The following is a 27284-nucleotide window of genomic DNA, read 5'->3' as shown; positions in this document are numbered from 1 at the left end:
TGTTAATTTGAGCCTAACAGTAAGTGAGAATCTTGGTAATTGCTTAGTTTTCAGGTGTTGTCAGTCACCTTTGCATTGATCGAGTCATGACAGGTTTCACATGTGAGCTTAACAGTGTCCAGGGGTCTTACCTCTAGGATTGGTGAGGGTAGCCTCCACAGCTTTTCCTCCATCCCCGCAGCGAGTCTCGTCGTAGGGTAGACACTGGTCTCCTGTCCCTGCCACTAGCTCCAGGTTCTTAGCCACATCCTTCACCGTGTTCAGGGACTTTACCTTGAACACTTTTCTGCTGCTGGTGTCTGACAGATACAGAGCACCCGACACCGGACTTGTGGCCAGGTAGTACTTGTGGGCGGGACTGTTACTATATATGTGAAAAAAAACAAATAAACAAAAACAGAAAACAAATCTTAGTAAAGACGTATTAATCTGATTTGAAAGGACTAAAAGGATAGATTTGCGTAGCTATAATCCACTATTCCAATATGTTCTTGAGTTCATTTTACCCAGACTGTCATTTGCAGGATTAAAAAGTTGTTTAAATGTCCAGAGAGTTGGAAAATGAAAACAGCCAAATGATCACTTTTAATGCAATGCATTTGCAATGACAGCATTTCAACTGCAATTAAGCTAGCTGCCTTTTGTGAAAACATGAGTCAACCAGTCACACATAAAATTGAAGTGTTTGCCTATTACACACTGAGCAGTTACCGTGAGTTCAAAGCCACAGAAAGGAGTAACGTGCCATGCATATTAGAGCAACTTTAAATATGAATGGTCATTTCAAAAAGATCCAAAAAAGTATTTTTTTGTGTATTAGACTGAAAGTAGAATAATTTTCCTTTAGCATCAAAAAGTAAACAACTAGCCTAGCACATCTTGCCTAAATGTGATGCATTAATGTGGCATTTTCGCTATTTTTTCTTCATTCATAACAGGAGTTCTCAATGCTATTGCTGCATCAGTTTTATATGAACAGAATACAGCCTATCAAAACTTAGACTTTTATTTTATTTGTTATTATATTACAGCTAGACACAAGATAAAATATAAGTCACACATTAGTCACTGTCACAGATAAATATGAGCTTACCAACTGGAATTGTACTCTGAATGCACTAAACTTCCAACAATAAAGGTAGCCTTGAGAATCTTTTACATAGTGAAACAGTAGAACAGTGAAGGCTTGATTTTACACACATGCATTTTACTAATACAGAAGTAGTGCATTCAAGCCTCTATAAAATGGTCAGTACAAAAAACAACAACATATGTCGGAACATGCATGCACTGTGACTCCTCTGGAGGCAGATTTGAACGAGTGAAAGGAGACATCTGTCTCAGGTCTCTGAAAGGATGGCCAGCGATAATCTTGGTTCAATAGGTTAAACGTATTTCAAATGTACAGTGCGTGACTGTATTATACACACAAATACAAAATGCAGGCCTTGCTATTGACGGAAATGATAAGTAACAGAGGAAGAAAAAAAACCCTGAGAGCAACATGCCTTAGTCATAGTGTACATTTTTGCCTTTGTGTGACACAAATACACTCTGGCTTAAGAAAACGTGTCTGTCTGATGTAGCAGAAGGTCTATCTAATGTCATCTTAAAGAGTGATCTCTGCTGCAGGCGGTCCCATTCAAGACTGGCTGGCAGATGGGTGCGTGCTCCCAGCATGTGTAAAAACCAATGATGTAGTTCATGAAACACACTCCGTACCCGTCAACACTGACACCCGAGACCATCGCCCCGGCTGCCACGCACATCTGTGCGATTGGGTGTTCAACATGTGCGCTTCTGCCAAACGATCAAACGCATGTAGGTCCTCTAGCGGGCGAAACCCCAGGCGTCTAATGTGCTGCCAGTGTGTGTTCAGGTGGGTGTTCCGCTCGTGTCCCAGGAGGATCGAGATATATGTAGTCTGAGGATGGTATCTCAAAACATTATGCATTCTCCAGCAGAAACGGCACGCCGCTTAGCAAATAGCCCATTATACAGCCGAGTCAGGCTGACACTGTCATCCCTCATATCCACACAGGGGGCACGGCAACATCAAGGCCTGACAAAATAGCTCCAATCAAAGCTGGAGTGAGAGAGCCAGCTACCTGCTGCAGCACATACTCCAATCTGGAGCCAGCTTGCTGTTCTCCCCCTCCACAAGCTAATCAAATAAAGGAGGCGAGGCACCTGCACTGCAATTTAAAGTTTCTGGAAAGCACAAGTTGGATAATTGCGACGTGCCGCCAGGCACTTCAATAGATACGGACCTTGTTACTGTGGGCCCACACACCTACCCTAAACCTAAGACCCCCACCTTTATTTATTTATTTATTTTAAAGAAAGTTTGTTCAAAGATGAAAAAAAAAAGACTTTGTTCTCCATGTTCTCCAACATGGGTAGGCAGACATGAAAGGGGTTGTGGTTTTGTTTTTCTTAAAACGTAGCACTAGACTCGACCCAACAACAACAACAACTGAGAAACGAGGCACAAATGAAGATGTCTGGCACAGCCTGAATGTTAATCTCCTTCAGTTGTGAAGGTACCGTGCTTTATATGTGAAAAAGAAACGCTCTCCATTCTCTTCTGGTGGGTCCACTCATGAGGGCTTATCTTCATGCGCGTGAAGCAAGAAAGGTCAGGGTAAGAGAGACGCTTGGAGAGAACGAGGCAAAAAAGGTCAGAAATCAGCATGAAGAATGGAAACAACAGCTCTCTTCCAGTGTCCTTGTGAAGAAGAGGGCAGCACCCTAAAGACAGCTTCGAGTCAATGAAATCACTCAACACACACTCAGACCCACCGCACACGTTAACACTTTACTTAGATGGTCCACTTTTACTGAAGATTAACCTGTACACCAATTGGAAAAATGGTACTATAGGTACACTTGTGTTCACCAAGGTACTAATTACTGACAGGTACCCTCAAAGGTTCCAAATGGTACCTTTTCATAGCCTCATCAGAGCCAAGTCATAAAAATAAAGGTGCTTAGAGTAATAGAAGAAGCCATAGAAGAACCCCTTTGGGTTCCATAAAGAACCATGTTTGTAATAGAGATGTGATTGTAAAGAAGTGATACGGTGCTATATGGAACCAAACATAGTGCTATTTGGGACCACTTATGACATTTAGCTGACGCTCTTATCCAGAACAACTTACAAGGTTACTCGTATTACAGAGGAGGGTCAATGTAGTGTTAAGAGTCTTGCCCAAGGACTCTTATCGATGTAGCACAGCATAGTTACCCAGACTGAGAATCGAACCCCAGTGTCCCACATGGTGTGGTAGCTCATTGGCAGGTAGTGGGGTTATCTGTTGTGCCACACCAACCAAAGGAGAACCAAAAGTGGTCCTTCTATGGCACTGTTCAAAGAACCTTTTAAGAAGCTGCAACAAGTACACTGCCTAACTAAAAGTACAAAAGACCTAGTCCTAAGGGTACCACCTCAGTGTCATGAGAAGTACCTTCTAGGGGATAATTTGTTTTTGGAGAGTAGAGTAGTTGCAGTTGTCCCTGTCATAATTCTACACTCTGTATAAAATAAAAAAAAGTGCTTCAGACGCCATAGATGAACAGCTTTTGGTTCCTTTAAGAACCATGTTTGTAAGAAAGAGATGTGTGAGAGTGAAGAACCTTTACCAATTTAAATGTTCCTCACACTCAAAAATGGTTCTCTATAAAACCAAATGTGGTTCTTCTATAGCATCACTCAGGGCACAATTCAATGCACCTTAGTTTTAAGAGTGTAAGTCCTTCAAAAGTGGAGATCTTCTTGATCAATCCTGTATGTAACCTGATCTTCAATCCAAGGTGTAAACCTGTAAAACTAATCCTCAGCCTAACACAAAGCTACAGAGAGCTTCATTAGTTCTATAGATTAATAAATGGATATATTAATTTGAAAGAACTATTCAAATAAAGTGGGACCTCACACACAGCCACCACCTCCCACAGCTCAGATTTGTAGGGTCGGAGTAAGAGAGACAAAACAAGAAAAACAAGGAAGGTTAAAAATGGCTGTAGATCAGCAAGAAATATTAAAAAAATCTAATCTTATTTAGTGTCTCTGTCTTGGTGAGACAGAGGCCAGCACCCTAAAGATGGCTTCAGGTCACAGGGCTTCGAGTGCAGGGCTTCTCCTGCCATTCCCCATCACCATTAACAGCAAGGCCGTCTCCAAACCCGTCCCCAGCATGCCTCGCACCTTGCCCTGAAAAGCCCTGAAAGGCTCTGAAAGGCTCTGAAAGGCCCTGAAAGGCTCTGAAAGGCTCTGAAAGGGCGAGAACAGCCGTGCCAAAGCCCAGGCCCTCACGGGAGTGCAGGGGAAGCTGGAGAGCGGTTTTTGCTACTGCCAGCTCCGATCCGTTATACAGGATGACAACTGACCTTCTGCTGAATGCTTGGAAACAGGCTGCTGTGGCCGTCCTGGGGGCAGAACGTCGCCTCGGCACGCAGCTGACCCGCTGACTGATGACCGCCATGTGGAGCGGAGGCAAAGCGGGTTTGTCTTCAAACGCTTCGGTCTCTGGCTTAAAAAAGGACTGCGGAGGAAGGGTGGTGCGGCAGGACACAAACTGCTTTTGTTTCTTTCGTCTCTCCGCATGCACCGGCGGGACATCACCGTTACACCGCTGTGCACGGTGCCTTGCTGGTTTCCCGTCATGCGCTGTGGCATGAGCAGAACATCCTGACCTTTGTAGACTCTGTCTATATTCCTTCACTATGGATGGTTGTGGGGAGATAATTGGATTTCGCAGTGGGCCGCCGTAACGACGGAGAGTGCGGCACGGGCAAGGGGGGAATGCGTTAGTGAGGGTCAGTGCACATGGCAATGAGATCAAAGACACAGACACACACACACACACACACACACACACTTTACAGATCCAATAATGTTGCCACGATACCGAAAATATGGGCTGATGTATAATTTTATATGCTTAAAAATAAGGGTATCAGTTAAATGATGGTTAACTTACTGATTTGACTCCCAATTACAGTATTAATCGCCAAATATGTCATCTGTCTATCTACGCTTTACTGAGCTCTTGGTTAATCAATAACACATTGTAGAGGTTATGGTTTATGGGGTGTATTATATTAGCCAGGTAGTTTCTAATGTTACATTCAGTTAAAAATAAAATAGATTAAATTAAAGTGTGGAGAATCATTTTATGGCATTTTCACATCTATAGTTGGTTTGGTTTAGTTTGCTCTAGTCTGAATCAGTAAAATTTTGTAGAGTTTGTTGACTTGGAGCATTTTGCCTTGGTTAGATTTTTTTACACAGGCAAAAATCCAAAGGCATGAAAATGCATCACAACAAACGACGTGAGAATGTTGTTTACACTGTCTGGGGCAAGAAAGTAAATACAAAAGAAGGTCCTGTGTTCTGGACTAGTGCATATTTCTGTGCAGTTTAACATGGAGCAATGGCAGGGATGGCATTTGTTCTTGGCTGTAGTAATTATCTGGCCAATATACCTGGTTACCTCTTGGCTATGGGATTGGACCAAGACCACCTCCTCTCAAGGGTATTGGTGCGATTGTTTTGGTCCACATCTGAGGGCAATTACTTTGTTCACACCTGGCCAAATAAATCGCACCAAAGGTAAAAACAAACCAGCCTGATTTAACTGGACTAAAAGTGCAGGTGTGAAAGTGGCCTTAGAATATGGTAAATGAGGTTGTCAGGTCATCCTGACAATTGTGCCTAAAATTATATATACACCAATATAGACCAATACATTGACCCTAATTCACATACAGCCTGCAGCTCCACATAACCAGCAACTGCACTGCTCCATTCTTCAACAACAACACTTCAATATTTCAAAAAGCTTCTGTCTGTAGAGCAAAGTTTGTATAAAGAACATCCTGAAACACCTTCACAGGTCCATTCATCATGGATCATTTTCACATTGTAAAGATGATATTTTCAAAATCTGCTAAAGAAACTGAGAATTTTATATTTCAGTAACAATATCCTACTATGTCCATACTTCTGTGCACATCAATGCTACGTATCATATCAAACCAGCTTAGCAATTCTATTGATGGTCAAATCAAAACAGATGGAGTGTGTCACGCCCCCCTGTAGTATGCCCAGAACTGAAACGCTTTCTGTGACCCGCCAATGCAAAGATCAATCAATAGCGCTTCATGGTAGACAGGCTTTGTGTAAAGACTGCAAGCAGCTGGTATTTCCCAGCCTACCCTTCCCAGTCACGTTCTGTCAGTCAAACCCCAGAGCCACTCTGCACACTGTCATGCCAGATAGCCACCTGTGGAACGCCACAACACAAACAGCCCATTCCCCTGCCATGTTGTTTATCCTTTACTCCATATACAAAGGAGCACCTATGTAGACTGTTTAATGAACTCCACTGCCATTCCACTTTAACACTTTTACACTGGCGCATGCACTTGCACACAGTGCATCCAATAATGAAGGCAGCATGGTATATCGTATCTAGTAAAAGCACAGAAAGCTCAGATTTCGCAAGCTGATCCATTTTGCTATAGCCAACAAGGACATGCATGTGTCTTAACCCTGTGGCAAGAACTGTGCAGACAAGATCAGATCAAGGATCCGGTGGTGTTTTTAACATTATTATTATAGCCATTTTCCCCCATTTTAATACAGTATATCCTGTCTTATATTTACTGGAACTTACTGATATAAAGTCAAGATATACAAAGTAATTTGATGATATTTTTTTATTAATGTATACAGATTATGGGTGTCACCGTGCTTTGACAGTGTTTTAGGGACACACTGATTGCTGGGAAGGGAGATAGTTTCGATTAAGTAGTTGATTTAAGGCTGATAGTTGCTTTACACTCTACACTGGATGTTCCAACACCACGGGTTGAACTGCAATGACCAATGACCAAATCCCACTTGTGTAAAAGTTAAATACTCTGTCAGCAGATTTTCGAGGGCTAAAGTTCCCAAAGCCTCTGAATGTACCACCATCAGGATGTTAGGTTTGCAAGAGTAAAGCTCAGACTTGTGCTTTGGCATTTTGAGAGTTTCTGATGACATACTACAATTTGTGGCATCAAACGCCGTTAATGAACTGCATGTTCTGAAGCCGCTAAAAGTGGTTGAGTGTGTAATTTGTCTCTGACCAAAATGTCAAGCTACGCCGTACGTGAGGCAGTCAGCTTTTTTAGCCCCCCACTCCAGAGGACGAGAAGGTGATTACGGTCTTTAGGGGAGCCGTGTCCCCTGAGGGCTAGAAATATTTAAAGCTCTGAAATGGAGCTTATGCTAAGTCCACGACTGCTGGTCCGTCTACCTGTCTGACATTTCAAATAATGGGCCTGGCACTCGTGCTCTCTTCCACGTACTGGAGCAAAGCTTTCTGCAAATGTTTGCTTTAGCGTGTGACCGTAACCCATAGAGGGTGGGCATCACACACATCAAACCTCCTTCTGTCCATCTCCATCAGCATGTGATATGCGCCATGGTAACACTGCCCTTTCCATCACTGCAGGAGAGGCATGCTTTTTGATGCGCTGAGTGCTGGGCTTTGTCAGGATGATCGCACAACACATGGCCTGGCTCCACACATCTCTGCCGTATTTTAGCGTCATACTATAAAGCCTAGTAGCCTCAAGACATAGGGCACTGTGATGATATGGAAGATGTTTGAAAGAAGAAACAAGCCTTTTGCAAATCTCTTACCTGTGTCTGAAATCTTTATTTCTGTACCATTTGATAGCGACAGCAGGAAAAGAGAAGAAGAAGAAAGAGAACAGAAGGGGTTAGCAGGGGTTAGGATTAATTAGAGAGTCGCCATTTGGTTAGTGTTCAGTTCATGCAGCAAGGTGACGGGAAAAACAACAAAAACACAACGGCTACGATGAAACACCACCACGTTACACATTTCACTGGCAAGTATGCTAAGCAATGATTTAGTCTATAGACATGTTGAAAGAGAGTAACTACAACCTGTGAACAGAAAGAGTAGCATAGCTTTGCTATTTTCTTAATATGGATACAATACAGTGCAAAAGTCAGAGCACATCCTTACTTATTTTGAGGAGGACTTGGCACTGCTGATACCACTTTATCTGAGAGAAACTTACCTCATAATACTTTGTGGCAAAAACAGTGCGTGTGTGTGTAGGTGTGTGAGTGAGTGAGTAAAAAAAGGGCAAGACTAACCTGAGCTCCAGAACACTGGTGACATTCCCAGTGGTGAAGATTCGACGGATGTAGTTGAAGTCACCCACAAATAAGCTTCCGTCAGAGCCACAGGCCAAAGCTACTGGAGCTAAAAGCTTATTTCCATCAGCCAGGCCATTACAGCTCGGACAGGAGATACTGCGCCGCCGTCCGTTACCCATGATACTCCCGATGACTGGGGGCTGCTGGGAAATGAAGACGTTCTCGCCGTTGCCCTTGTGAAGGATGCCTGTGGGAAATGACAAGGTTTTAGGTTGGCTATTTTCCTTTACCAGAATTTAATGCTGTGAACTTAGGCAGTCACACTCATTTTCTGTCTTTCTCTAGTGAAGCCAGAGCTAGAGAATCATGGGGTTTTAATGCTGATTCAGTTTAGTTCAGCTTTATTTTAAATGCCTGTACCCTGCCATGGAGCAACAGCATGCCTGCTGCTCTATCAAAAAGAATTTCATATTATTTATTACCGCACAGAACCAGGGAGGAGTAAATGGAACAAAACTCACATTTATCGGCCTGATCCTTTTCATCCCCAAAGCTGATCTGTCTGTGCAGCAGTTCCTAAACTAACGTCTACTTTCCACTTTCATGACCACTCAGTCCACTTCGCAAACCCAGCCCACTCAGAGCATATCTCTAAACTACAGAAATAGAACTTCATGCGGTACCCAGCACTGTTCTGTATTGTCTGCACAACCCACAGCAATATCTGAAGCCAGCTAGCTATACAGATTGCACTGATTAGTGCTGATACTAACTGATGTAAAGGACTGTGTATTTGCTTTTCTATTCAAATTGGATTTCTTTGAATATAGACTATAGAATTCACTTGTTCGGACCATGCCGCCAGCATATGGTGATTTGGGCGGAGACTGCAGAGAAGGGAGGAGAGAACGCAGAGAACTTTGGGCTAGTGGTCAGGTGGCTTGTGCTTGTGGTGGAAAGCCAGTCCACCTCTCTGAAAAGTGGGGGCTGGAATGACAGGTATTCAGTAGTATTTTGAGTAATTTATTTGGACTGTATTTTGACTGCTTCAACTAATCGCCTGCATTGCTGAAACCCTTCTACTATGAGAACTGCTCCTTGTTTGCAGGAGTTCCTGCGCGGTGAAATGCCATGACTGCAGAAAAGAGCTGTTCTTCACCTCTTGAGTGTTTGCATCCATAGAAAAAATGAAAATCAATAAACACATGAACCTAGGTCCCTACTATTTTGCAAAAATGCAAGCAGAAAAGTGATGTTCGAAGTTGCGCAATCGATCCACGGTTTGTATGGAATTCTTCTGTGTGAAAGCAAACCAGCGATGATGAGCACCTCCCCCAAAAAAGTCCAGAATATGTACATGGTCCAAGTTGTATTCGAGACACGTGTGAAAAAAACGTTTACATGATTTTTTTTTCAACAGAATGCACTGCTTTGAACCTTAGACTCTTTTATGTGTGACTGGAATCTGATAAATTTGTAGCCAATCCCATCTCTTTAATTCATGACAGAATTTCTGAGCCTGTGGGAATCAGTCATAAATATTTTAGACATTGCCCCACATCTTTATGTAAAACGAATCCCGAACAGCACTTTTCTGTTCTGTATTTACTGTCTAATGTCCAGCATTACCCTGTACTTAAGCTTTGTATATGTTGTTGTGTGTGCTGTGAAAAGTTTATCTTTCAGATCTATGGAGCACCACATATTATTATGTGCTCACCAGTTACTATTAGGTGAGCATGAGATAGTAGCCAGATAATTTGGATGCTCTTTTAATAGCAGCTGTTATTCGCTTCATAATGTATAGTGTTCAAGTAATAGTGTAGTAGAAAGTTTTAGGTAAGCACAGGTGTATGTGTGTTTGTATGTGGTGCTCACCCAATACTTTTTTGTGGTCACCAAATAGTATCTGATGATGACCTATTAGTATTAGTATTACCAAAACTATCTTGTGCTCACGTATAACTATCTAGTACTCACCTATTAGTAGCTTCACCTAAAATAGGAATTACATGATGTCTTTGTAACTGTGAGGTTAACTGCTTGTTTTCTGCTGTTCAGTTCCATATACAGTATCTGCAGTGAGAATGACAACACTGCCTTCAACATGACAGACTCGGGTTCGGTTCCCTTGCTGGACAAGCCCACTATGCCGTACTAGTCTTCAGGCAAGACTGCCACTGCTTAATTCTCCTATCTGTGTAACCTGATTCAATGTAAGTGGCTCTGGATAAAGGTGTCAATCAAATGCTGTAATAGGAGCACAGGAAAACAACACTTCCAAGTTTTTTCAATCAAGCTAAATCTCACAAATACTTCAAATCTACCTCAGACCATTCACCTTTTTTTACAGTGTAGTGCCCAGATGCTCACTACAAAACTTTAGCCAAAGTGATAAAATAATAAGTCAATTTCCAGTAAAGTCCAAATGCTGCACTTCTCCACCGAGCACCTGTGGTTTTGTTTGTGTAAAGTCAAACAGCTAGCTAACTCTCTCAGAGCACTGAGGTAGGAAGAGAAGCCAATTAAACAAGGGAGAGCATAAATGGGAAATAGGCCTGCAGGGAGTGAGGGATGAAAGACAGAGAGAAAGAGAGAGAAAGAGAGAGAGAGAGAGAGAGAGACAATAAACCGGCGAGACACTTGACGAGGAGACAAACAAAATCAACTTCAGTGGAAGTCCTCTGTCCGAGCGGCCTGTCCTCCTGACGACTGGACTGCTTTCAGTGACAGATCGAAGTGCCACCTGTGCTCCACACACACTCCTGCCGTAAGCACGCCTCATTTCCCGCGATGAGCGTCTATGGGCGCTGGCGGGAGATCTCGCTTCTGACACAAAGTGGCGAGAGAGAAGGTTTTTCTGTGCACTCCGCTCTCTTCTTTCACAATCAACTCAGGCGGCAGGACCAAAATTGACTTCCCACAAAAAAAAAAGAATGAAAAAGAAAAAAGAAGCACAGTGGACATGACATCCCAAGCGTGAGAATGTCACAGTGGCCAAGAGAGAGGTCTGCGCTGTGCTGAAATGACTGTCTGCTCTGGCCAGAGAACTGTAACATTAATAACTGTTATATGGTCTGGGTAGATTTTAGGAATGACTGTGCACATCAGTGCAGGCGCTCTCTGTGTATGTGTGTGTGCTTGAGCTCACCGCTCTGAATGTTGAGTGCGTGGTGCTGATGTATGCTCCAGCCTCCTAGGTTGGATGCAGTGGTCTCATAGCCTTGGAGGACGGCAGTCCTCTTCTCCCACAGGATCAGATCAGGACACGACTCATATTCAAAGCCCACGGACACTGACCAATCAGAGCAGTAGTACAATGAGCTTCCAGCCTTCATACACTGTCACCAAATACATTCAACAGAGTATGGCATGGCTTTGAACAATGACAATCTCATAAAATATCCATTCTGAAGTGCTTATCTGTTCAGTAAACAAGACGTACACAATGCTCCTCTTATCCCAAACTCAGTCAGCCAAGATTTGTTTAGTGTTGAAGTTTCCTTCTTTAGTTTTCCTTGTTTTGGATAAGGAAGCTAGCAAGTATCTCTACAAATTAGCCATCTTGTTTGTCTCATACCAAGTTATATAATCTCAAAAAGCTTGCTTGTGTGGTTTCAAAAGTGTCCATAAGTGCTCCAGAGGTGCAACTGTCTAAGCGCTGGTCTAATCATCCTAGATGATGCCACAGCCATCTGTGGCCAGGAGTCCCAGAGAGGATAATTAGCGAGAGGGAGCTTTCTGGGTGGGTAGGATCTCCCACCACTCAGTATGATGCTTGCCAGAGTCTGACAATTTGCAGAGACATAGTGGCCTCACATGTCCAAGTCTTCAGATACTAAAACACTGAACAGACTACAGAAGCTAACTTCACACTCTAAACACACCTCAGCTGACTGACTGCATTACGTGTAAGAGGAAAAAAGGTGTAAATGAGGTCTTTCTCTCCTCTGAACTACTCTTGGAAAGAAGCAAATGGCACGTCAACATATTTCTAAGAAGAAAGCTGAAAGGTGGCTAAAACCAAGATCGATTACAGCTCGTCCATCCATGCAGATAATCCACTTACCGAAAGCCTCCGACAGGCCGTGCACCTTCTGGCTGTAGACGTCAGTCTTGTCCCAGACAAAGTCGTAAGAAAGGTTGGGAGCGGCTGAGAACCACTTCCTGAAGAGACGTCCCTCTACCGCCACCATCAGGTGCACCTTCATGAGGTTGAATGGTATGATTGCGTGAGTCAGGGTGACCCTTAGCAAGGACTTGTATCCGGCAGTGCGGCTACTCAGATAGCCCAGGCGCATCTCTGTGCCTGGAATCTGCACTTCCTCTTGTAGGGCCTGTGGCACAGGAGAGGAGACAGCTTGAGCCACTCAGAAAAGTCATTTAAAGACCAGTATCTTACATTTATTTTCTATTACTGTCTTTTTATTATCTTTTAATATTGTCTTATTATACTTCCCTGATGTCACAGCGGTTGAGTGGGTTTATGCAGCAAAAACAGTAATTTACCAAATGCTTGTTATCCCTTAAAGCAGAGGTGGGGAATTGAGGGCTGGAATCCAGCACAGTTTGCTGATTTCCCCGCTCTGGCGTACTTATTAAATCTGAAAATGAACAGGTGAGCTGAATCAGGCAACTGGGGTTCCAGGACCAGGTCCCCACCACTATCTACTTATAGTAGAACTTGAGGTTGATATACAGTCATGTGAAAGATTTAGGACACCCCATGAAACCCTTTGCCTTTTTAACATCATATTTAAATCATGGGGATTGGCCGAAATGGTTTGAGATTAGCCGGCTTTCTGAAGGCCTCGGGGACCTCTTTGTATCTCACCATGGTGATCCTACTCACTTCAGCTACAATCAAGAGCAAACTAAATGTCTGAGGTTTTAATAAGACAAATAAGACTAACCATGTTCTAATCATCTGCAGCTAATGTGCTGCACCTGATTCTAATTTTAGGTATGTTCAAGTAGTAGGAAAGTGGTGGTCCTGACTTTTTCCTCACAGGGAAATTGCATTCTCTATGATTTACACTGTACAAATGATGTTGAATAGATAAAATGTATGCGTTTAGCTATATTACCTATGAAGTCAATGTAAAATAAGAGTTGAATGAAAGTAATTGAGAGTATTGTAATTGGTCTAATCATCCACAAGAGTTCACACAGTGTACAGAGCAGCTACAGGGTGTATGCATGGTTTCCATTGGACAGCAGTGATATGCTTAGATATTTGAAAACGGTTTTCATTGGGTTTTCTAATTTTTTACATGACAGAAGTTTTCATGACATCAGAAACAGATGTTACAACTTAATTTCCTGATACGAACTGTATGGATTGAAAGTGGCACTTCCAGAAACGTTGAGGGTGTGACATTGGCCCTTTAAGAGTACTAACACAAGGAGAAGAGAACTCTCAATTACACAATGTTCAGAGGGCTCATTTGACACTGGACATTAAACAACAACCTCAATGAGTGCAGATGTGCACGTCTAGAATACAGATATGGAAATGTGTTAAGATTCGATAACACTACATCAATTAAGCGCTTTATTTGCTTCCCCGCCATAACAAAAGTACTTTACTATGAAATGAAATCACCTTCAAACATCTGTATAACTGACTCAGCCAGTGGAAGGGTACGGCTAGGTCTGCTGCAAAGAAGTGATTGGTTCAGAGGTTTTCTCTCCCTATAGTCCTTCAGACACACATCGCTGCGCTCTCATTAAGTCAACACATATATCCTTTACTCTTTGCAGATGAGAACAGAGCAATTAACATCGCCACTGGCTCCTTTACAGTCGCACTGATAAAGAGCATGCTGGAGAAACTGTGTATAATAAGGCAACAGCAGAAAAGATCGTTAAGACTATGAAGGGTTTCATTCCAACATGCCTTCATTTTCTATCTTTTTTTAATGACATACGTTGTTGGAGGTGAGCTTTTCAAGTAGTTGTTATGAGCTTAACACAGGTGTGGTTCTAGATTTCTCCTTGAAACTGCATGCATTTGTTCAAATCCTACATCAGCTGACCTACCTGATTTACCTTAATGAAGCACTGACTAACCAAACCAGGTACTGTAAGTCAGCAGCACATAATAGCGAGCTTCCTTATGGATAAGGCTGGAAATATTTGCATATTGATATACGGATCACTACTTGCAATGACATTATTTCAATGTATTCTGATAACATCAACATTTCCGAGCAAATAAACACTGATTTCCCAGATAAACAGCAATTTAAATAGATCTTTAAATCTCATGTACCCCAATATTTGAACAGTGCTGTATATATGGTGCTTATCTGTACATAAATGTTTTTATTTTTCTACAATACTGTGCAAAGATTTTAGTAACCTGTGAAAAGTAGCTTAAAAGTTCTTTGTCTGGACAGTACGTATTTATTTGTCCAGTAAAACTCTAAACAGAATAAATAAAAATGAACAATGATACCATAAAGTAGTGGCTTTATGTCACAGCGTTCATTACAACATCTCTAAAGCAAAACAAAACTCTGGAACCAACTTTGTTCTTCAGACTAGCTCACATGAAATTAGAAAATTAGAAAATTATAATTTTTTGTTCGTTTTCACAGTTTTTATGTTTACCTGCGTCTGTTCTAATCTGGAGTTTTACAGTAAACACATCTCTCTTTTGAAATAGTGTGCTTAGGTGCCTAAAATCCTTGTATCTCCTTTTTTACTTTGATGATGAAGAGAACAATACAAATGGAATAAGTTCATTTTTACCTTGACATCCACTGAAAGTTACAGTTTTTGGCTTCTCCTGGAGAGTTGCCATTTTGGAGAGCTGAGGTTTTTGATTGGCAGCAATGATATGCATGAACCTATGTCCTTACATTGTTTTAATACAATTTTGTGCGTGTGTGTGTGTGTGTGGTATAGGCCAGTGTGAGGAGGATGGGACAGATATGGTTTGATATTAATAGGCCAGACTGCACTGCACGTAGCACCAAGCGATTAATCTTGTAAAGCAAAGTGGGAGACAAAATAATTAGAGAGGAACACACAGGCTCAGGTAGAGCTACACAAACACACCCTGTCCCACACTATCAGGTGCATAGAAACACACATACACAGAAAGACAAATGCAAGGACAGACACTCAAACACAGATTAATAACAAATAGTCATTCATGCACAGAGTTACAAATGCATGGGTAAGCATCTGGACCAATCTGCATACACAAACAATACTGCAAACACACACAAATACAAGCCCTAGAACCGCCTGCACCACGGACCTTGTCGCCCTTCAACTCAAAAATGCTTATCTCGGAGAAAGGAAAGACACCACAGCCCTTTTCTCGCTAGAGATTGCGGATCGCAAATTCCACAAGCGTCCGTTTTTTTCCTTACATATAATTATCACCAGTGCAGTGCTGAACTGGACTGTGTATGTCCAACCAATTACACAGGGCTGATAAAATTGACAGTGTTGTCACTAGCAAGAGTCACTCCGGTACTCAAACCTGATGTTCACCCCCATCCAATTTGGATGCTGTGTGTGCATGTGAACTTAGGGGCTGTCCATCACTGACACAAGCTGCTGTGGTACGAATCGCAGGCACGGCCCAATGAAGGGACATTGTCCATTTGCACTGAGGTTCAGGAGCCTGCACTTGCATCTGTTAAGATCAGTGGTAGGTCATTTAGAAGCTAATGCAAAACTGTTCATCTAATCACAGACCACTCAAACAGAAGTACACTTGCAACTGTAACGTACATAGAGTGCTAATGAATATGAGTGTGGGCACTAACTAAATAAGCCATGCTACAGTCAATGTGCAGCATAATGGCAGATAAAGGGAGGTCCTGCTCATCTTTGTACAATGAATCAGTCAATAAGATACCTATGTATAACCAGCAGGAGAATTCATTAATCTGTTCTAATAGACTATCAGCACATTTATATCTACTACATGGATCATAACCCTTCTGCCTCTGTTCATACATCCCTACACCGTATGGAAGTATTGGGACACATACACATTACACAAGCTTTTATGAGAGCCAATTCTAAATCCAAAGGCATTCATATGGAGTTGGTCCCTTTTTGCAGCTCTAACAGGAGGTTTGGAACACTGTAGTCATTGAGTCAGCAGAGCGTTGCACTCAGCGACCCTGCTCTGTAACATTCTTTAATGCTGTCCACAGACCTCCTCCAGTGACTGGATTTGTCTGTTTTATGCATTTTCCACACAGTCCCATAAGTTCTCAATGAGGAATTTCAGTTCCTCAATGAAATCTGGTGATGCCATGGCATATCATTGAGTACTGGTGCTACGACACTAAGCTATTTTAAAATTGGCTTGATGAAATATTTAATTGCTAATATTTTTTTCCATTAAATGTTGTGTTTTATATTATTTTCAATAATATATACCTGTGTAGCACCATGGGCTTTATATTTAAATGGCAGATCCAGTATAATAAATAATAATGAAATGTATTCTTATTATTATTATTATTATTATTGTATGGCTTATTGTATGGGTATAGTATTTCCATCTTGTCCATTTCTGACTGTATGGTGAGGGTTCTCTAACTGTAAAACCACAGTAAATATGACTGTAACTATAATAACTATAAACTATAGATGTGCTTTATAAAAACTATAATACTTCAAAAACATTACGTTTCAATACTGAAACATAGAAAAGACTTAGCAAACTAAAAAGCAAAACATTATTCATGCCATTCTGACATGATTTGAGCTCTTTACTGCAAAAACAATTAGCAGGGATTTGCTTTATAAGAATTAAATGCTGAATTTGTGTCTGAAGTGAGTGTAATCCACCTTGAAAAGCAATCCACACTCCTACACTGCATTTGACAGAGTGGTGCTTTTCAGCGTAGCAAAACTAAACACTAAGTGCATGATTGCATTTCTTCATAGAAACCCACAGTATTCACTGCATTACCATCAAGAGTCGTGTGGGAATCGTGCAACACTGAAATGTAATCACTGTCCAATCACAGCCCACTGCTAAACTTGTGGGCGTGGCTGGGGTTGCAAGGCAGTTTTCCTCATGAGAAGCGATGATCACCATTGCATCTGCTACTCAAGTCATCAGTCTCAAGTGGGGGTCAGTGTTCACAGGCAATTTCACCCAGAAGCAGTGATGTCATCCTGCATCTCTTACCTGAATCTCAGGGACGATGCCGCCCCTCTCAGGGCAGGTCCCGGCAAAGGCGGTGAGTGGAGCGGGCAGAACGAGCGGACTAGGCCTGGTGAAGCTGCTGAGGTCACAGCTGGGGATGTCATTGACCTCGTGCCGCATGACGATGGTGTCCATAACGAAGAACCGGGACCATGGCAACCACAGCGTGTGCTCTTGCGTGATGAAGGGAGCGCGCTCAAAGCGCAGAGCGATGGCCACACCCCCGTTTGAGACAAGGTCAAAGCTGCAACAGGAAAAGAGCTGTTTAGAGAAGCCGCCGCTGCTTTGGTGAAGCGTTAATTATCATCGACCAAAAGATACAAATGCCATCACTAACTACCCAAATTACCCAAATTAGGACAATTCATCTAAATACCAGCAAAGTTGTTGTGCGGCAATGAAGAAAAATGACTGCTGCTCAGAAAGCTTCCATAACAAGCTCTGAACATAAAAGTCAGTGTTTCTAACTTTGTCACACTAATTAGTTAACCCTTTAAGGCCAACACAAAAAATCAGCTAGCTAATTCCGCTGTAAAATCTTTTGTACTCCTTCAACAGAGCGATTTCTAAGTGTTGTTGCTACATTTCCTTTTACATGATCAAACAAAAGCAGATGAGGTTTTTGTGTCCAAAACTACCTTTTCGAACTAGAAGACACATCAATATGAACATACCTCACCCATTATTCACGTTTTACTATTACTCTGATTAATCAAAACAACAAAAAGCCCTTTACTCATGCAAAGGGTTCTTTGTGCGATGAAGACAGAAGAATCATTTTTGGCACAATTTCTGTAAAGGAATATACATTCCTGGGAAAACCTGTTCATTCATTGTTTCTCCTGAAATCAAAGGCATTAAAAAGAGTTTATCCTGCTTTTATTGGAGTAACTGCCTCTACCGTCCAGGAAAGGCTTGCTACTAGTTTTTGGAGGATGTCCCACATATGAAGACTTACAATGTATCTTTCAATTGATTCAGTTTATAATATACTAAGAGTAATGTTATGTTGGATTTTTACAAATGTCTTAGTCTTCTGTTAGACAGGCAAAAACACATTAGGCCTTTTTAGGCGTAATGACTTTTCCTTTGTCAGAACACACTGCACAGACTGTTCATCAATTCATTTTTCACTGTAACCCACACTTTATCATCCTTTATCTCTCCTCACAAGCACCCATGTTCAATACTACACCAATAAAGCCAGTATATGCAGTGTAATTAAGAATATTTGATATTCAGCTTTCACCTCATTAATTAAACAGAGTACACACCAAATGTTGCATCTCCACAAATGGAATGACTCAACATGCAACTGCATTGCAATGTCTTGACTCATTTTTAATCAGCAATGTACAACCAAACATCATATATACTCCATCCCTTCCTTAGAAAGCCTAACAGGGTTTAATTGTGGTGGTAATTAATTATGAAATACTAAATGACAGACTCTGACTGAAAAGAACTCTGCTTCAGCTAGTTAGCGAGTTTTTTTTTTTTTTTTATCTGCTGGCTGCACAATATGCTGCAAATACAATAGGCTTCTGGTTCTGTTTGATAGATTGAGCCTTTGAGCCTAAATTAATGAAATGATTTGAATGGATGGTGCTGAAAGCCTTCATTCTCTATGGGGGAAAAAAGGGTTACCTCACTTCCAGCGCCAGAATCAGACGTATAATGGTGACTTTGTGTTGCGCTTGTGGAACCATAAAGCGTCCGCGTTTTGTTTCTAAATCAGCTTTGCATTTTCGCCCCTGCCATAAATTAGCACAAAGATGCTGAAAGCTGATTCTAGACTGGGACTTTAATCCTGGATGATCTTGAAACAGGTGTTCTGGAGCCGAGAAAACACTAAACCGCTACGGTGGCCCTCCAGGACCTGGATTTGTGGAATGAGGATGCGCACTCATCCTTGTGTTTATAAGCATGCAGTGCTGAGAGAATTAAACTGTCAATCAGCATATCTAAAAGCCTCTCTGAGAACATGCCAAAAGAAAGACATAAGATTAAAGAAGGGTAGTCTACAAATGAGTGGCAAAGAGTACACAGTGTTCACTCGTGTGTAGCTGGACTGTTAAGAACACTGTGGAGGGTAATTTAACATTGGGGATTTAGCTGTGCATAAAATAGCATCAGTCTCAGACAAACCTTCTGAAAAGTAGCTTACAGGAGAAAGAAACACATTAACTTTTAATGTAAGTTAATGTAACAGTTTTATTTTGTGGAAGTTCAGAGCATTTCTATTAGTTTGTTCCTCTTGGAAATTGTCACATGGTGTAAAGGGCAGCTAGTGATTTCAAGTTAGGCAAACTTTTCAGCTGTGTAGACACTTAAGCAGCTGACTGATACAAAATACAACCACAATATTACAATATCACAATTATACTGTTTTAATGTTCCACTGTCAAACAGCTTCACACTGCAGACTCTCAACTCTTTCATTTACCTTCTGAGAACATGTGCACTGCTGCCAGCCGGACAATAATGTCAGTTAAAGGCGCTTTGAGAACAACAGATGGTGCACTGAACAACTGATTGGGATTAAAATAGCCGATACCCGATCCATCAAAATTAGCCTGGACTGGATCGAGACATCCCTAACTTTTTATTATTTTTGAAAGAAAGCAAGATGTCCGCAAACTTTTGACATGCAGTGTGGCTGCCCTCAGACCAGAAATTAATCTGGCAGGTGCATTTTAAACACCAGTCTCCAAGTGCTGTGCCATCTGATTTGCGATTACAGACAGCCTCTCCTGCTTTAGTGATAGAGACAAAGGGCAGTCCACTCTAACTGAGCCATAACTGAGCTGCAATGCCACAAGCAGCTCCAACCGATTTATCAGCAGGCACATTTTGCCCTGCTTGGTCTGACTACAGGTTTAGTCAGTGTTTGTCTAGAAAACACACACCAGTGTTTGGGAGTGGAGACTGTATGGAGAATAGTGTATAATGGAACCACAGCACAGTGTGAATTCTCTCAACAGACAGAAATGAATGCACACACTTGCCCAGAAACAAGCACACACTAATCCAGTGACACATCCAGCACACCTGCAACTGCTTTCCTTAACAAGCCATTAGCAGTAGGTGATGTTAAGGCCCTGGGGAGAGTATCGGGACAGTGTGTCCGTGCAGGCTACAGGAGTTACACAGTGAATCTGCAGCCAGCCCTCATGCTGCTTGGACATTAATTCAACTGCATATCCCTGCAGACCTACTCTAATGCACAGTGCTCATTGGCCAAGTCTGTAAACAAAGGTCTGCTCTGCCCTTGCCGTGGTGCCCTTGCTAAAACGGGACTGTGTGAGTGGGAGTGTGTGAGTAAGTGGGGGGAGCCACATCTAGGGCTGTAAAATACACTTTGTTAGTGCCTTTGCAACACTGATATCGCAGAAGGTGTCAATGTACATTTGAGCAATGCATTTGAGCTCAGTGCTGGGGGGGCTTTATACTCCTCTAGCCCACTTCTGGCATTAGGCATGGTGCCAATATGTTCATGTTTATCTGCTCCAGAGAGTCCTATTTTATTGTCAGTACTCTACAGGGACTAGACAAGCTAAAAAACCTTGTAGCAACATTTAACAGAAACGTGAATCTGGCAGTTTCCCTCTTTTTACCCTAAATTTGATTTGTAAGTGGTGTCACACCTACTTTATTGGTCCAGAAACATTGTATTATTTTGATGCATGTAAACATCTTACATTTACAGCAAGCCAGGCTAATGTACAGCCTCAGCACAGTGGTGTTAGCTGTGAAACAGTTTACTATTCATATTTAATTGCTAATATTCCATTGTAAAAGCTTTGGTGTCACAAATCAATACTGTACATGCAGTCATCAATAAAACGGAACTGACTAAAAAACTGAATCTGTACTGACAGAATTCGTCCGCTTGTTCTAATGTTCGGCTTTGAGTAAAAAATAATTAATTTAGAATTACAGCAGGCTTTTATTGTCTCTGGCGTGAGCTGGGACTTTTAAAGCTTGATAAACTGCAAGTCATAATGCAACAACATATAAAAATCGGTAGCAATATAACTGCAACATATTTTCCCCACATTGTGCTGCCTTAGTGGAAGTGTGCGTGCTTTCATGTTGCCCAAAGCCTTTACCGATCAACAGTAGGTATCTGCTCTTACACACACACATACAAAAGCCAGTCAGGCACATCCACACACAAATCCCACACCTACAGGCTGAGGCCGATCGATGAGGCCCGTTATCAATCAGGAGAAGCACCTCAGGCCCAGGTGACACACTCTATACTTCTCTGCAGCACCACGCTCTCTGCTCAGGCTTTCACAGGGACAGCTGAGCTATCCCAAAGGGGTTAGTTGGATCTGTGGATTAGGCCAGCACATAAGCAACTGGACCAGCCGCAGCGCCCTCGGCGTGCTTATTGACGCAGCGGGGTGACTCATTACTTTCATGTCCCCAACAGCGAACTGGGGATATACACATTTCACAAATCAAAGGCATTCTAAAGCCCTGCGGGACACGCCTGCAGCTCACCCTCAGAAGTCTGGAGTTATTACTGCCGTTTTGCAATACTATTTCCATGTAATTACATAATTACATAAATAATTATACAGTCAGCTATATTAGGAATTTCATTTATTTTTAAACATATCTAAGACCCCCAGTGGAACTCTTCTCTGAACCCTCAGTCTACAGTCATTATTGTCACTTTACTGCACAATCTGCACTAGTCTGCAAAATGATAAACCCATATAAACCAGAAAAATCTTTGGTTGTTCTGAATAATAATACTACCTTACATTCATATTTCCACATATTTCCATTCATATTAAGTGTTTTATGCATATTTTTCCACCTGATTTACACATTTAACTTTAAATTTTCCATGAAAATTAAATAACATTTTTAAATTATAGTGCTATTATAGTATGTGCTAACTGTATGTCCTTACAGTTATAAAGCTTCTGCATAGCATATCTATATTCTGTAGAGTTTGCCATTTCATTACTAAGGCAGTGAGATTAGAAACTTCTAATGTCTTTATTTTGTGTAAAACAGTATCTTAATTATTAGTTAAATATCCCATTGTGATATTGAGTAAATTCAGTTTATAAATAATTATAAACAGTAATGTGTTTTTAGATGTGCCACGTGGAATCAAGTTTTACACATGAAGCTAACCCCTTAAACAGCCTGTCTGTTCTTGTAAATATCTATTACCAAAGAATAGCCCCACCAGTTTGTACAGAAGCCCCTGTAGTAATAATCCACCTTAGTGTGTAATAAGCCTTTCTGCACTAAGGGGGTTAAGGCACTAAATGCTGGAAAATGTCAACACTGTTACTGTAAACTCTGTTAATGGTTTAAATGGTTTAAACAGTTTACCAATAACAGTTGATCTGTATATCGCATAATTAACTGATCAGTTAGGTTTACACAATTAAATACATGTACATTCTGTACCAGTATTTTCGGCAAAAACAACAATAACTTAAATGACATGCCAGTTAACAAGAATGTACGTTAGACAAATTGTTGTTTCTTCATCAGTGGTCAGTGTGCCTCTCGGCTGATGGTCAGGAGAAAGCGGAAACTCTTCCAGAGCAGCAGGGAGGAAGGGGACGAGGGAAAAGCGGAGGTGCCAGGACAATAAAGAACACATCATAAAAACGAGTAGAGACAGCCTTCCCCCGTTTCTAAGTGGCTGAACAGGTGCGTTTGTGATTTCACGCAGTGCTGAGCATGTTTCGCCAGGGTTCAGTACAGAGCGGAGCGAGAGAGAGCGTGTTTACACGAGAAAAAGGGAGAGACAGACAGAGAGAGAGCAAGCGAGAGAGAGAGTTACAGAGAGAAAGAGAGATGGAGTAAGAGAGGGAGTGAGACACAGGCAGGGAGCGATAGATGAGTGTTTATAGAGTGATGGAAAGAAGAAAGGCCGAAAGAGAGTGAGAGTGCGAGTAAGTGAGTAAGCGAGTGAGGGAGAGAGAGGGAGGGAAAGACGAGTGTTTAAAGTCACAAAGAGATGGAGATAAGGAGAGGCAACTGAGTGAGAGAGAGTGAGAAAGAGAGTGGGAGAGGGGGAGACAGGGAGGGAAGACAGTAAATGTGTGGGATGGAGAAAGCAGCAGGGAGAAACACTCAGCTCAGGGCGCTGAGGAGATAGCGAGAGAGCAAGCGAGCGAGTGGGGAGTGAGCGGGAGGACAACATCTAAACCCAGAGTGAGGAAAACAGACAGATGAATGAGATCAAAGATGGAGAACAGTGTTGAATAAGAAGTGCTAGAGAAGAGAGAAAGATGCTGTGATTTAATCTAGTCTAAAGGCATCACTGTCATCTTGCTATGAAACCATACTGTTTAAATGTCATAATGAAATTACACTGTTTATTACACGGTTATTACACACTCAGTTGCTTTACAATTATATTTGACTTACAGCCTGTACTTACAGGGTCAAGTGACTTTTTATGTGTTTTGATGTCAAACAACAACAAAATGTACCAATGAATAAGTAAGTAAATCGATAAAGAAACAAATGAGAAAGTAAAAAAATGGCAAGCTATTATCATTATTACTACTACTACTAATAATAATAATAATAATAACAAAACTAATAAAGTAAAATGTCAAGCAAATAATAATAATAATAATAATAATAATAATAAATAAATAAATAAAAAGGATGGGACTGTCAAGCTAATAATAATAATAATAATTATAATAATAATAATAATACCTTTCTCATACCCCTAGTTGCTTTATGCAAGCAAGAAAATTAAAAAAGGCACTAAGGAAATAAAAAAAAACTAATTAATCAACAAACAAATACTTTACATATTTAAAATATTTAATTCTTAAATACATAAAATAAATATCTAAAATGACTCTTTTTGATGCTTTTGCTGTTACTGATGTTAACCCTGTGATTTGGAAAGTTTAAGAGAGGGGTTTCACTGGGGGTCTTAGACAAACCTCAAAGTATGGTATATTGGCTGAAAGAGTAAAAACAGTGCTACATCATTTATACATTTCTTTTATTTAACACTTCTATGTTTGTGTGTGTGTGTGTGTGTGTGTGTGTGTGTGTGTGTGTGTGTGTGTTTACGTGGGGTAGCCTACCTGCCATCCTGCCTGGTAATGGTGTATCCGTATGTCGGGTTGTTGATGAAGCTGATGTTTACTCCAACCAGCGGCGTTCCATCAGAGGTCACCACTTGTCCTCGGATGACACAGGCATGACTAGAGAGACAGAGCAAAGAACGAGAGAGAGAGAGAGAGAGAGAGAGATGAAAGATAACAAAGCCACTGAGTCAGCCTTCGATTCTGCCATGTAATACCACACACACACACACTCATGCATCAGACAGTGGCACAGTTCACCACACGTGACCCTGTTTCCAATTGCTTAAATAATGAATTAAACCCTGCCGACAGCTGTGAGGAGGCCGCAGTGGGGTTCCCTGCCTTAAAAGAAAAAAGATAATGAGAAAGAGAAGAAAAAAAAAGCACTTCACAGAGAATTCTTTACACTTTCATCCTAATTAAAACAGAGAACGGCTCGGAGCACAGAGAATAACTGGGAGGTGCAGCATTGCTGTTTTTGTCCACCCTAGGCAAGTTGGAAGTGATCTCACACTTTCAAGATGCTATCGGTTACCTTTGGCACAGTCGACTTTCACAAATCAATAATGGTAAATCAATCAAACACCATTTCAATCAGTCCTGGACTCACACCAGGAGGATTAACAGCAGGACAACAGATTTGGGAAGTTCAATGTTGCATGAAGCAGAGCTTACAGGAGACTTCATGAGATATTTAGGAAGTGAACATGCAGTAGACGAGGAGATCCTTTAAGCCTTACTGGTATGCTTTGAGTCCCCTCAGAAAAGATGATGGCTTAGCTGACTCAAGGGGTTTCTTTATTTATCATTTTTATTCTACATCGTAGAATAACACTGAAGAAACTGGGTAAAGCAGTTAAGCAAACCAAAACTATCTTCTATTTTCAATTCCTCAAAGTAGCCCTCATTCGCCTTCACACAGCTTTCAACACTCTTGGCATTCTCTCAAGCAGCTTGGTGTGAAGCCATCTGGGATGCTTTTCCGACAGGCTTGACGAAGTTCCTTATGTTCCAGCACTTGTTTGCTGCTGAGAATCACTTGTTGGGGGCTTTTAAAAAATGTATACACTTTTTTTTATAACAATCAAATTCACCATTTGTCTAGTTTCAAGCCTTGAAGCACAAGCTTTTACATCAAAATATCTTTAGAATAATTAAAAAATGTGTCGTACATCTGCTAGGTATGAATTTTAAGTGGTCTAAATGCACTCAGCGTCCACTTTATCGTCCACTTACTCCCCACGGCATGAGCTCCACCTAACGTACAGGTCCACCATATAAGGGTGCAATCACAGTCTGAAGGTCCTTCCCTAAACCGAGTCCGGTAATCACTGGTTTTAGACCTAGACCTAGATCATCCTATGACTTCCAGTGCTTTCTTTGGGATCTGGTGGTTCTCCCCCTGACGAATGTGGCTGTCTAATTGAAGTCTTCGTCGGCTAACAGCGACATATAGGTGGTCAAGGACTGTGGTCACAGTAGCGGAGAATTCTTGAGGATTCACAGATTAATTACTGGTCACAGGGCCAATTATGAAGCACCCTTAACTCTTCATCGGCACGATGGAAGTACAATGTTTCTAATAAAGTGGCCAGAAAGTGGATATGGTATGGACTGTGCTACAAGTTAAAGATCTCAATCATTTAAAAAGGCAGCAAGACTTAATCTGAGGAAAAAGTGCCCCAGCTGAGGAATAATTAGACAGTGCACTCGTTCCTACATGTTGGGTCTTAAACATTTGCCACATAGCGGAAACAATTAACACTGGTGTGTAAGAGGCTGCCCTCATCCTGTCCTTACTGCAGGCAAGATCATTCACCCAACAATATCCCGCTCCCATGGAGCCCTGCTTTATGCTAATTTAGGCTGCTGGTCTCCTTCAGCCGTCCTTGGCTTAGCTTCGCCTATCCGTAAACAAAGTTAGCAGAGCCAGTGCACCAACGTGCAACCTTCCAACCTGCCCACGAAGGGCTGGTGGTAATATAACAAGTACAAAGGAAGGAACGGGGTGTGACTCCCGTGTGTTAGCCCGTGGCCGATCACTGATGCTGGCAGTTTGTTTTAGCGAACTGCTATTACAGGGCAACTGTCCCATTTTCTTTTCCATCTCTCTTTTTTGGGACAAAGTGGAACGTGAGCAGAACCAACTCAGTGCTGCCTTAGTGGATGATTTACATACTGACAATAGAGAGAATAGAAAGAGACAGATGAACCGAGAGGGAGAGAACGAGGGAGAGAACGGCAGACACAGCCCTACCAGCAAGAATCTGGAGGGTCCAAAAGGAGACGTCACAACATCTCCACTGTGGATACATCTCTGCAGGAACCCTCTGAGAGATGCTGTGCATTTCATGAGCACTAATGAGGGAAATAATAACACATTTCAACCCACAGCTGAAGTGCACGGAAACAATGCGTGGGGAAACGTGCTGACAATCTTGCCATTTCAAAGAGAATAAGCTGCATGTTAGAACAGCCTTCATCCTGGCTTTCAGCCTAAAGAGTTATCAGCCCTTCACTCTTACACTGGTAAATTTGTGTGACATGTAATCTTTGCAATGCTAGCCAGGCACTGTGTAACTTCAGGTACCATTTCTGACCCACATTTGCTGGAAACTGAGCACAGCTGAGACGTGGATGTCAAAGACGCAGCATCATGAAGCTGTCAGACGTTTTTTTTAATAGACAGTACACTACATAAATGCTCCCAAGGCCACTCCAGCTTCTAAGCTAAAGGAAAAACTCTTTATCAAATCATACTTGAAGTGCAGATCTGCTTTTTACAAAAGCACAGCCTATACGTGTGCAACAG

At 41.7% G+C, this 27284-nt stretch overlaps 1 protein-coding gene across 11 annotated transcripts in view; it reads right to left on the bottom strand.

Moving 5' to 3' along the window:
* tenm4 (teneurin transmembrane protein 4) overlaps positions 1-27284 on the bottom strand; it is a 239132-nt gene that overhangs the window by 43142 nt on the left and 168706 nt on the right. For 7 of the 11 annotated variants that reach the window (XM_072691808.1, XM_072691810.1, XM_072691813.1 and 4 more), the window contains 7 exons: positions 24470-24589; positions 17355-17616; positions 12252-12519; positions 11334-11477; positions 8180-8429; positions 7697-7717; positions 132-364 (listed from right to left, as the gene is read on the bottom strand). In XM_072691808.1, coding sequence (XP_072547909.1) covers positions 132-364; positions 7697-7717; positions 8180-8429; positions 11334-11477; positions 12252-12519; positions 17355-17616; positions 24470-24589 — 1298 coding nt within the window. The remainder of the gene's footprint in view (positions 1-131; positions 365-7696; positions 7718-8179; positions 8430-11333; positions 11478-12251; positions 12520-17354; positions 17617-24469; positions 24590-27284) is intronic. The other 4 variants (XM_072691809.1, XM_072691811.1, XM_072691815.1 and 1 more) reach the window with 1 other exon arrangement.

Source organism: Salminus brasiliensis, chromosome 11 (assembly GCF_030463535.1).
Source record: "Salminus brasiliensis chromosome 11, fSalBra1.hap2, whole genome shotgun sequence".
In the NCBI taxonomy this organism is placed as follows: Eukaryota; Metazoa; Chordata; class Actinopteri; order Characiformes; family Bryconidae; genus Salminus; species Salminus brasiliensis.
This window is presented reverse-complemented; position numbering and strand designations above follow the sequence as displayed.